The sequence below is a fragment of the Culex quinquefasciatus genome, chromosome 2, assembly GCF_015732765.1.
Source record: "Culex quinquefasciatus strain JHB chromosome 2, VPISU_Cqui_1.0_pri_paternal, whole genome shotgun sequence".
In the NCBI taxonomy this organism is placed as follows: Eukaryota; Metazoa; Arthropoda; class Insecta; order Diptera; family Culicidae; genus Culex; species Culex quinquefasciatus.
The window spans coordinates 126,201,918-126,214,424 of NC_051862.1; the positions used below are offsets into that span (position 1 = coordinate 126,201,918).

Consider the following 12,507-nt stretch of genomic DNA (forward strand, 5'->3'; position numbering starts at 1 on the left):
CACCGCACTTCACGCAGCGGGGCCGAAGGTTGCAGTTCCGCGAACCGTGGCCGAATTTCTGGCAACGGTGGCATTGCGCTACGTCCGTCGGGTTCTTGATGTAAAACCGCCAGTTTACCCAAAAACCGTCCAACGTCTTAGTCCGCCGCAGATCTTGGATCTTGACGGTGAAGTACAACAGGTACAGGGTGTGTGTACCTGTTACTGTTGTCTTCCGCGAGAGGACTTTTATGTCACGCGGCGTTATGCCAGCACCCGAGAGGTCCTTCTTGAGGTCGGAGATCGGGTGGTCTTGGTACCCCTGCAAAACGACCTTAACGGCAGTCTTCTGCACGGGGTCGAATGTGTAAAACTTGAAGTTTTGACGCTTCAATTTCTCCACAACCAGGTCGAAGTTCTTTTCGTCAAATGTGTAAACTTGCACTGACGACTTACCGATTTTCAGACAATATCCGAGGCCTTCCAGCAACTCGTCAACATCGTCCGCCAACGTGTCCAAAACAAAAATTGGAGGTGGTCTTCGTTCCGTTGGAGAATTGATCTTTTTTGACGTCGGCACTTTTTTCCGTGTACGACCATCATCGTCGTCGTCGTCGTCGGTATTGCTGCTACCGTCGGTGTTGTTGTTGTTGTTTTCTTCGTCGTCGCTCAGCATCTGGAACTCGTTCCTGATGAGGATGTTGGTGGATGTTGATGTGCCACTGGTCGTGGCACCGGAGGTACCCGAACGGGTTCGCACTGGTGATCTCGGAACATATCCGGGATGTAGTAACTTTTTATCGATTCCATCTGCGCTCACGCTCCCCTGCGCGATGGTGGCCGACACGGCGTTGGTTTGTTTACCTTTTGCACACGGCCGGTAGACGAACTTCGCGGGTTTTTCGAGGCCGCACTCGAACTGCCACGGCCACGGCCGGCCTTTGGCATGCTGCAGGAGCAAACTCGCGGCTAATCACGGTAAACTACGGCAAAAAAAATCGAAAAAACGATGGAGCACTGAGCACTTGACTGCTGCTTGCTCTCGTGCGTACACGGAGGATGATTTGGTTTGACTCATGGGTTCATTTTCCAAAAAAGTTCATCTATAAAAAAATGCCGATGCTGAGACTCGAACCCAAGACCTTCGGCTCAGTGAACCGTGCCTTTGCCGTACGGGCCACCATGGTTCGGTAACCAAGTGGTGGTCATTTGTCCATATAAACCACTCAATAAGATGAACTATTTCAATGAACGAATGAACACGCGAGAGTTCTATACTCTCGCAGAGTACTACGAAAAGAAACGTGAAGAAAGTACTATTTTGCGAGAGTATAGACCTCTCGCGTGTTCGTTCGTTCATTGAAACAGTTCATCTCATTGAGTCAAATGACCGCCACTTAGGCCTTGGGTTCGAGTCTCGGTACCGGCACATTTTTTTATAGATGAACTTTAAAAAAATGAACCCATGAGTAAAGTACTCTCGGGAATTTCGGAATTTATCCTCGCCGTCCGGACACAGTTACATTTTACTACCGAACCGTGCTGTTTATCCTCTCGTAAGCCGATGCCCAGTTCTGGGTGTATCAAAAGTTATAAGCACTTAATTTTTATTTGTACACATTTTATATGCAGGATCTCATATATTTTTCATATATCATTTTTTTTCATCTCTTATATTTTGATGAAAACGTTGTCCGGATCATGCGAACCATCGTTGGATGGATAATCAAAAGACCTTTCCAAAGAGCATAAATGATTGAAAATCTGACAACCCTATCAAGAGTATATCAATGTGAGGAAGACATCAACCACTTTAAGGTGGAGTAACGTTTTATAGATTATTACCTTTAGTGTTTACGGTTGATTGGAAAGGTGTTTTGATAACCTAACCTACGATAGTTCAAATCGACGGTAACATTTCAAAAGGCATCATGTACATTTTGACACTTTCTGGGTTATTGCATATTCTGAAAGTACTCCTAATAAGCTACCTCTCCACCAAAAATGAGCAAAAGTTACTTCAGTAAAGACTGTTTAATCATGATTTTAAATAAAGTAACATAAACAAAATCTCTGCCATCAGCAGTCTCTGTTTAAAAGCAACATGAACAAAGCGCCATGTACATTCGGCGAAGAAAACCGAATCATAACAAAGCGTCCCCCTCAATGCCAGCAGGGTGATATAAACGTTGGTGATTTCAAAAGAAGTTATGTTTGTTTTTCTCAAATAAAATTACGGAAATAATGTTTTATTGAATTTGGATGATCAAGTATCAATAAAAGCGACGTTTTTCATCGTTTGTTATCATTAGAACATCTTATTTTGCTTTTATATTAAAATGGGAATTGAAAATGGATGCTAAACATTCAAATGCGTTTTTCTCAAAACGCATGGTTTGTACATGATGCTTTTTGAAATGTTGGCGTCGAAATATAAGTTTCTGTGTTTATATTCATAACCATTTCTAAGATCCGACATCAAGAATTGTATTTATTTTAAAAATTACCATAAATGTGGAGAGTGGTGTTTATGGCTTATTTTAAAAGTTTTTTGATAACCCAACCAATCATAGGTAAAAATACACAAAAACTTTGAAAAATATTTGCATTGGCCTAAATTTCGTTTTATATGCTGACCACCCCAAACCACCGTCTGCTCGCCATTAGCTGATAACAACAAACACAGTGCGGTATAGTACGTGTATTGTTTAGTAGCAGTCACTACTGTGCAGCCCTTGTAGGTAGTAGTATACATGGTTTACTCTCTTTCTCTCTCTCCGGGAAAACCATAGCTTAGCTTGGGATTTGGTGAAAAAAGGGGGTGTACAAAAGTGGCGCCCGTTCACTGCCGCCAGCGCAGTCGTCGAATCTCATTAATCATAATTCCTGACCCGGCGGCGGCGACTACAGAGCGAGGCAGCGTGGGTGGGATAAAGTCACTTTTTGCCTTTACAAAACTGTCCTTTCAAAAGTGCAACGAGAGTGCGGGGCGGAAGGAGGGTGGTGGTGGTGCAAATAAAATAATTAATTTCGTGAATATTTCATACCGAGTGGAGTGTGCAGTTCAAAAAGGCGGCGAATTAAATTAAATCTGCGATAAACAAGAAGAACCATAAAACCAAGGCAAAATGAAGAGCCTTGTGGTGGATTCGTCCAGTGGGGGAACCGGAAGTGGCGGAAGTACCGAGGATATTATTGCGAGAAGCGGCAGCGATGCTAAAGTGACCTGGGTCGACACGGTCAAGTTCGTGGTGAACACCATTACTCATGTACTCATCGGCTTTGTGTTCATCTACACGATTTGGGTTTGCTGGAAGTATGGTCTGGAGCAGATCTTTGCGTGGCACGTAGTCCTCTGCATGACCGGGGTGAGTGATGCTTAGTGAGTGATTATCATGATAGTTCATTTGCCGTGGCCGGTGGAGACGCATGATGATTTAGGTTGTTTGCCCCTTTTGAGTGCGTGCTTCGTCAAAATAATTTTAAACTGTACAAAGTGTGGTAAACTTTAGAGGAGAATAAATAAACCACTAAAACAACATTCCAATATTTTAGCATAGATTTTTTTGGAAAAACATGGAAGAAATGAATCAATTTATTTTGAAAGTCTTATTTACACCCAACTGGCAGTCGCATGATTGTGATGCATGGCGGCATGAAAGTATATCAGAATCTGCATGAAAACTGTCCTCATGCATTTTTTGCGATATAGGAGTATGACATTTTTGCCCGTTTCCGACAATTATCGACATTACCGACGGCTTTTTGGTTGTATTTCACGAAAAAAAAACACTTAGCAGAACGAGGATTGAACCACCAACTTTTAGGTTGCTGATCCGACACGCTACCACCGCACCATGGACGCTTGATGAAAAGTGAGTGAAAGAGCACCAACATATGCTTCTCTTTGGAGTGTTGCTCGGGGACGGGCCAGCATTATATGTGTTGGTGAGAACTGCAGATCGCTGAAATTTTTACACGCGGGCAAAAATGATCTACGGGCTTGCTGCAAAAAATGTTATAAAATGTGACATTTTCTGCAGCAAATCCAATGTTGCAGATTTTGAGATATATTTTTCCTTTGGGTGCACCCAACTGGCAGTCGCATGATTGTGATGCTTGGCGGCATGAAAGTATATCAGAATCTGCATGAAATCTGTCCTCATGCATTTTTTGCGATATAGGGGTATGACATTTTTGCCCGTTACCGACAATTATCGATAGGGTTAGTGAAATTTCACGATTGCGCGGACAGCGTGAAATCCGCGAAATTTGGCTTTTTCCGCGAAATCCCGTGAAATTTTATGTTTGTGTGAAAATGTAACGATTTTTCTCAAAATAATTTATCACACTAAAAAAGGAAAAAAAATCTTAAGAAATACTGTAGAATTAAATGAGTGAATACCCTGGTTTAATTACTAATATAGAGTTAATGATGTTTTACGATTTCGTGGACGGCAAGAAATTCGTGAAATTTATCAATTTTCTCAAATCATTTTTTTAAATAACAACATGATAAGTATTTCATCCAAAAAGACTAATTAAATAAATTTTAATAGTTTTCAATCAAAAAGCTTGATTATTTATGTGTGTGAAATTGATATGAACCATTTGAAAAAATGTTCAGATTTTTGAGTTTTTCTAGAAACTAACTAAATTTAATAATATTTTCATTCGTGGTATCTAAAATTTTACTACTATTTTATTTGAAAGGTATAATTTTGGAAACAATTAAAAGAATCAAGCTTAGTTTTGTTCAAAATAAAAATTTCGATTATGTTAAAAATTATAGGGGAACAGCATCTAACTCCACCGTGCCTCTAACGTTGCCATATCAGCACTTTGACGTTCAATTACAGCTCATTAAAAGCATTTTCAACTTTAATCGAGTTATAAATAGCTCAGTAAGAAGTGAGCAAGCAAGTTTCTATTAACAGATTTACAAAATAAGTTGTTTAAGTAGTGAGAATCAGCAAATTAGATGGAATCAGGAGCGAGTGCTTAACCTGCCAAACATACGAGCATTTCCCCTGTTATTTTTGCAAATTGATTTTGGATTTAGTTTTTGAAAAGAGAGCTAAAACCCTTAAAAAATATGTTCAATGGGTTAAATGTCGCAGAAAATTCAATTTATTCTACTCATTTTGACTGGACAAGATTGTAAAATCTTGCGTTGATATGAAATTCAATAAAATGTAAAATGATATAACAGAAGCAAATTAGAGAAAACATTTTAGTTTTATTACGCGTGCCCTACATTTTGTTTCAAATTAAAATAGAGCCCATCCATAAATCAGGAAGATTTTTTTTAAATTAGGATTTTTTTCGCATTCAAATTGAGTAAAGATTGCTTTAGTTTATTGAAGAATAATATATAATGAAGCATAAAAAGTAGTTTCTGTGATTTAAACATAGGATTTTCAGAGTTATTTTAACATTTTTTAAGTTCCGCGAAATTTGCGTGAAATTTGGTGTTTTGAAATTGAGGTCCCCGTGAAATTTGCAATTTTCGAGCGTGAAAAATCACTAAGCCTAATTATCGACATTACCGACGGCTTTTTGGTTGTATTTCACAAAAAAAAACCCTATACAGAACGAGGATTGAACCACTAACTTCTTGGTTATTGATCCGACACGCTACCACCGCGCCATGGACGCTTGATGAAAAGTGAGTGAAAGAGCACCAACATATGCTTCTCTTTGGAGTGTTGCTCGGGGATGGGCCAGCATTATATGTGTTGGTGAGAACTGCAGATCACTGAAATGTTTACACGCGGGCAAAAATGATCTACGGGCTTGCTGCAAAAAATGTTATAAAATATGACATTTTCTGCAGCAAATCCAATGTTGCAGATTTTGAGCTATATTTTTCCTTTGGGTGGAGGTCTTTTTTGCCTTTCTCATGTTTTTAATTTTAATTTTTGTATTTTTTTATTCGGCTGAAACTTTTTTGGTGCCTCCTGTATGCCCAAAGAAGCCATTTTTTATCATTAGTTTGTCCATATAATACAGTCATCCCTCATATTCGGAACAGTTTACAGATCTGCCAATGTTCAACAAATCATAGAAAAACGATAATTCGACGCCAACATTTCAAAAAGCATCATGTACAAACCATGCGTTTTGAGAAAAACGCATTAGAATGTTGAGCATCCATTTTCAATTCCCATTTTAATATAAAAGCAAAATAATATGTTCTAATGATAACAAACGATGGAAAACGTTGCTTTTATTGATACTTGATCATCCAAATTCAATAAAACATTAGTTCCGTAATTTTATTTGAGAAAAACAAACATAACTTCTTTTGAAATCACCAACGTCTATATCACCCTGCTGTCATTGAGGGGAACGGTTTGTTATGATTCGTTTTTCTTCGCCGAATGTACATGGCGCTTTGTTCATGTTGCTTTTTTTTCGTCACGAGGTTCATGTAGTCTTTTGTTTGACAGATTGACAGGGCTATATCAACAGGGACTGCTGATGGCAGAGATTTTGTTTATGTTACTTTATTTAAAATCATGATTAAACAGACTTTACTGAAGTAACTTTTGCTCATTTTTGGTGGAGAGGTAGCTTATTAGGAGTACTTTCAGAATATGCAATAACCCAGAAAGTGTCAAAATGTACATAATGCCTTTTGGAATGTTACCGTCGAATTGAACATAAAGATTTGCTTTTTCCTTCATGCGAAAGCTTTTCGTGCGATCTTTCGATTGATGTATATAGAGTGGCGTTTTATATCAAGTTTTTAAAGAAAAAACATTGACCCTTGAAATCCACAAATTCGGAACACTTTTTTATTACGATGTAAACAAACTTTTTTTTTCTCTACAGGAGTACATATTTTTTACAACAAAAAAAATGACTTCACACTCTGAAACCAATAAAACTCAAGCTTAGTGATGTTTTAAACATGGTCTGATAACTTTTTTGTGATCCCACAATCATGGAACAGGCAATTTCGAGGCAGTGTTTTGCTGCTCTGGATAAAATAGTCTTGAAATGAGGGTTTTTGTTCAAAAAGTTCTATTTTTACTAGTGAAATAGCAAGAGAATGTCCAAATAAAGGTCCTAAAAATAGCAGGGACGACAGAAAAGTTGCATTTTGCATCCTATTGACAAATTACCATAAAAGTGTTCCGAATTTGTGGGTGTTCCGAATATGTGGGATGACTGTATTCCATACAAATTTGGTAGCTTTCCAATCAAAAATGATATACGTTATATTGAATGTTTGGCCCGTTTTAAATGTTAGTTTTGATTAAAATAAAACGGATTATATAGTCTTTGGAAAGATCGGAAAATTTCACGAATGTTTCATATTTTAACATTGAAAATCGGACCATATGTTGCTGAGACATCGACATTAGAAAATGGTGGGTTGTTTGGGTGAGACTTAGAAAACATCAATTTTCCTGTTTTTAAAATCTTTGCATGGTAAAGTTGATTTTTTTTTAATTATTATAGATTCAAAAAATCATCACTCAGTTAAAGTCTTTTTGCACCTTCTGGAAATTTCTGAATAGTTGGCATTGGTGTCCCGTCAAGGATGGAATTATCGCAAAAAAAAATTAATTTCGCTTGCGAACTTTCTTCACCCGCGAAAGAGAGAGGAGGCAAATCATGCAAAAGAAAATCGCCCCCGAAATTCTCCAAGAAAATCAATCTGCTGATGATTTTTTGTGAATTTCACTTTGTTTACACACATTGCCCATCTACAAAATGTGACGGGAAATTTTTCGACGTGTGACGTTACACTTGCAAGTGTAGTAGTGAAAAGGATATTCCACCGAATAATCAAGATGATGATTTTTTTAGATTATTTTTACCGATCTTTCGTGCGCGAGAGAGGAGAGCCATGCTCCTTTTGGATTTTTTCTCTTGATGAACATCCAGAGATTTTCTTTTGATGATGATTATTACAGTCCCATAAAATAATAGTGGTTTTTTGCAAATCAAATTTTAGTGATAAAAAGCGAAACCAAAAATCACCAATAAAAATTTTACCGTGTATATTTTTTTCAGTGTAGTCCTTATCCATACTTACAACTTTACCGAAGACACCAAATCGATCAAAAAATTCCTTCAAAAGACACAGATTTTTGAATTTTCATACATCATTTTTCTATGGAGAGCTGCCAAGTTTGTATGGAATATTATATAAACAATTTAATAATGCAAAATGGCTTCTTTGGGCATATCAAAGGCAACAAAAAAGTTAAAAAACAAATGACCGAAACCACAGAGAATCGCTCATTTAAAATTAAAGAGGATCTTGTGTGTAAATGTTAGTTTAAGATGTTGAGTTTAACATTAAAGTTATTTTTTTGCATGAGAAAAAAAACCTAAAATTTTCACCAGCTATGAAAAGCAGCAAAGGGTTTTTTTTTCTAAAAAAAATCTTACTTAATGTTGATAATGTGAAAAAATCAAATAAAAGTTAATTTTAGCCCTCTAAGATTATGAGGTTAAATATTTGTTCGCAACCTCAAAAAAGTAACGAAATTAGATCGATTTCATCAGTGAATTCTTTAAGTAAATGTTGTTGCTGTGTCGAATACAAGTACTTTAAGATAGTTTGTGACAGATTTTAACTTCTGATAACTTTTTCTTGTAAGCTTATATAAAAAATTATTTAAAATTTACTTCTCTAAGTAAAACTCGTTGAAACATTAGTTTATGAATAACTATTTTTATAAAATTGTTTTGTTAACTGTGTGGGTTGAGTTTTGTTTACAGGCTACCAAACAAACAAAAATCACATGCATAGTGTTCAATTTTTTTCACGAATGAAACTGGTTTTGCAAATATTGTTAGGCAAACACAAAACCCAATATTTTCGTTTACCTATCTTTTTAAAATTTTATTTAATTTCCTCTTCAAAATTTCAGTTCAACTTGCTGATGGCCGAGGCAATCCTGCTCTTCTACTCCGGAAACACGTGGTCCCAGGTGATGCTCCATCCACAACGCCGGACGGTCCACTGGATTCTCCAGGTGGTCGGAAGCCTTTGCGTAATCGTTGGCATCGCACTGGAATACTACTGGCGTGACATCAACAACAAGCTGCACTTCCACGACACCCATTCCATTCTGGGACTGGTGGCGTTGATTCTGATGCTCCTCTCGATGACCAACGGACTTGGGGCACTGTTTTCGGTTGAACTCCGTCGGAAAATTAAACCCGTTTACATGAAGTTGGGACATCAATTTGTTGGCCTGTGCTGCTTTGTCATCGGAATGGCTGCCCTCGTGCTGGGCTTCGATAAGAAAATTTTCAGAAACAACTCGACTCCGGAGATGCGGACCACGCTGCAGGTTTTTACGGTGCTGGTCATTCTGACGAGTTCGCTGGGAGTCATCCGGACGATTCTGTCACAACTGAAGACACTGTTCCGATAACGAAGAATGATAGTTTTAATATTGATAATTTTTAAATTGTGATTGAAATCTTTTTGTATTAAATATGTTGTGCCATATAAGTAATAATGAAACAAAAGATTGCTGAAACATCATTGTATTTTGTGCCGAAAGAAATAAATAATTAGATATTCCGTACTGACGAAAAGGGTTTATGTATATCACTGGAAAAATGCAGTTTCACATTATTGTTAAAGGTTTATCATTAAAGGTTTTATAAGCTGTTGTGTTTCATATGTTTGTAGGACCTTTTCAAAAATATTATTTTATAAATATTATTTTAATTATAACAAAAATAACTCCTTATTCTTCGTACTTCGAGATCATGTAACTGACGAGGGTTATTGGTCCAAGCAGGTCTTGTATGTCTTGATCCTGGCGATGTACTCGGAGAAAATGCGCCATAGCGAAGCGGAAACTGTGGTATTATTTTTAATAAATTATTTATTATAAAAATATTTCCATTCAAACTTTTAGAAAATAAGTTTTTTTTTATTCATAAATTATTTTTTTAGGTCCTTTTAGGTACAGCGACCTAGAGATCCTAAATAGAGAGACTGGACGAAGTGAATTTGACGTACCCAAACAGACGCGAGTTTGACGTATCCAAACGAGCATTTGCTTTTACGTCCAGCAAAACTTATCAGTGTTGCCAAGCTCAAAACATACGGTGCCAGATCGATTTAGCAAGATTAGACCAGTCTCCCTATTCAGGGTCTCTACTGCGACCAGGTTAGGATAGAGGATCGGTTTGAAAACAAATATATAATAATAACAAAAATAACTCCTTATAATCCATACTTGGAGATCATGTAACTGACGAGCGTTACTTGGTCCAAGCGGGTCTTGCAGGTCTTGAACCTGCCGATGTACTCGGAGAAAATGCCCCACAACTCCGCCGAGCTGTAGAGCTCCTCGGCTTCCTTCTCCGTGGCTCCACCGCCTCGGGAACCACTTTGGCTGCTTCCTGCGGGTCGAGGGCGATCCTTCGATTTACCGTCCGGAACTGCGCCCGGCAGCGAAGGGAACTCCGCCGGCGTGAACGCCGGAACTGCTGGACTCTGCTTCTCCGCCTTCCTTGCCGGCGGTTTCAGTTTCGACGCCTGCTGGCGCCTCCAGATGAAGTCCGCACGCTTGAAGCAGCTGCGGTCCGTGGCTTCGTAGGCTCCAGAGCAGTTGGCACACCGCTTTGGCTGGGCTTCCTGGACTTTGCACTCGTCCGTCTTGTGGGGACCCCCACAGTTGTTGCACCTCCCCTTGAGGTGGCAGTTCCTGGTCCCATGACCCAGCTGCAAGCAGTTCTTGCACTGAATCACGTTCGGCCGCTTGTTCCGGTAGGCCTCCCACCGGATTTGAAATGCTGTCAAGAGCTTGATTTCACTCAGCTTCTTGAGGTTCGTGTACCCCTTGGGGAACGTAACAATGTACGGGGTTTCCGTCGATGAGGCGAACTCTGCTTTTCTCTTGATGGCATGTACCTCCACAGCATCCAGGTTGTGCGATTCCTTGAGTTTATTCTTGACGAATTCAGGTGGAAGTCCCCTGACGACGACGCGGAGTTGCCGCTCGCTCCGTTTCTGGGACGCTTCCTTTCCCGGCTGGGTTACCTTTGTTTTTGTTGTTGTTCTCCACCAGCGGGCTGAACTTGTTGTTGTTGAGGAGCTGTTCTTCGTTGCCATTTCCGACGTCGGCTCCGTCGTCACTTGTCTTCTTCCGCTTCCGCGTTCCGACAACGGAAAGAAACTCGTCGTCGGAGGAATCTTCCACCTCCATCCACAAGCACTTTTCGCGCAGCAACAACAGAGGAGAAACGCGTCATTTCAACCAGGCGCTCTGAATTGCTCAAACATACGAGTAGCCCACATGGCGCCAATGTTTTTAAAAGCACTCAGTCGTCAGCCAGCGAAAAGTTAAGACGTGTTTTAGTCGTGTTGTCATCTCGCGTGCTTGGAAGTTTTTGACGGATGGAGGTGGAGGAATCCTCCGAGGAGGAAGATTTTCTGCCCGTCCGCGGGAATAAGAAGCGGAAGAAGTCCAGCGAGGTCACTGGAATCGTCATCGAAGGAGAAAAAGTTGAGAAGACCCTACACAACAGCAATAAATTCAGCGCGCTAGCGGGCGACAAAAACAACAACAATGCCAGTGCAGCAGGAGGAGGAGACGCCCCGGCGGTTCCAGAACCCAGAAAATCTGCCGGTAAACAAAAGCAACCACCTCTGGTGGTAACGAACTTGGGCTTTAACATATTTCTGGATTTAATGGCCCTGTGCAAAGTGAAACCGGAGTACAAGCTGACCCGGAGTGGAATTAAGGTGATGTGTTTTTCCGTGGAGGAGTTTAACACCGTTCGAGAGCTGCTGCTTCCGAGGCTGCTTCAGTTCAAAGTGCAATTCTACACGCACGATCGAAGAAGCGAACGAACCCACCGTTTCGTTCTGCGAGGACTCCCAGAAGTGGATGTGGAGATTATCAAGGATCGACTCAAGGAGGATCATAACCTTGATGTTTTGGATGTGAAAGCCATCAAGCGGAAGGATAAGTCCACCGTGGGAGAAACCCCTTACATTGTCTTCTTTCCCAAAGGACACACTAACCTCAAGAAGCTGAGTGAAGAAAATGGGACCAGTCATCATCCGATGGGAGGTCTACCGGAATACGCAACCCAACGTGACCCAGTGCAGGAATTGCCTCCGCCTGGGACACGGAGCCAAGAATTGTTATCTGAAAAGCCGATGCAACAACTGTGGGCGATTCCACAAAACGAAACAGTGTAAAGACGAAGTAACTCATCTAATCTAATCTAATCTAACACAAACGCAGCCAGTCCGATGAAAGCATGCTGGAAAGTCTTGTGATTAGATTACGCCCCAAGCACTTTTCTTGTCATTATTAATAATTGCAGTACATCCGAGAACACCCGAAAATGTATTGCAAAAATTAAAGCGGCCAGCCCTACTACGTTGTGTTTACCGCAGAGAGGATTCTGAGAACGGATCACATTTCACAGAATTTACAGGGGAGGAAGTGTGAAGACGAAGTAACTCAACCCAAAAAGTGTGCTAAGTGCTCTGGATCTCACGAGGGTCTGGACCGTAGTTGTCCCAAA

At 39.9% G+C, this 12,507-nt stretch overlaps 1 protein-coding gene across 1 annotated transcript; it reads left to right on the forward strand.

Moving 5' to 3' along the window:
- The first annotated feature begins 2,689 nt into the window (after positions 1-2,689).
- Positions 2,690-9,491, forward strand: LOC6038268 (cytochrome b561 domain-containing protein 2). The gene is made up of 2 exons (XM_001848040.2): positions 2,690-3,347; positions 8,874-9,491. The coding sequence occupies exons 1-2, from the start codon at positions 3,108-3,110 to the stop codon at positions 9,381-9,383; spliced, it is 750 nt and encodes a 249-aa protein (XP_001848092.2). The 5' UTR covers positions 2,690-3,107; the 3' UTR covers positions 9,384-9,491.
- The last annotated feature ends 3,016 nt before the right edge of the window (positions 9,492-12,507 follow it).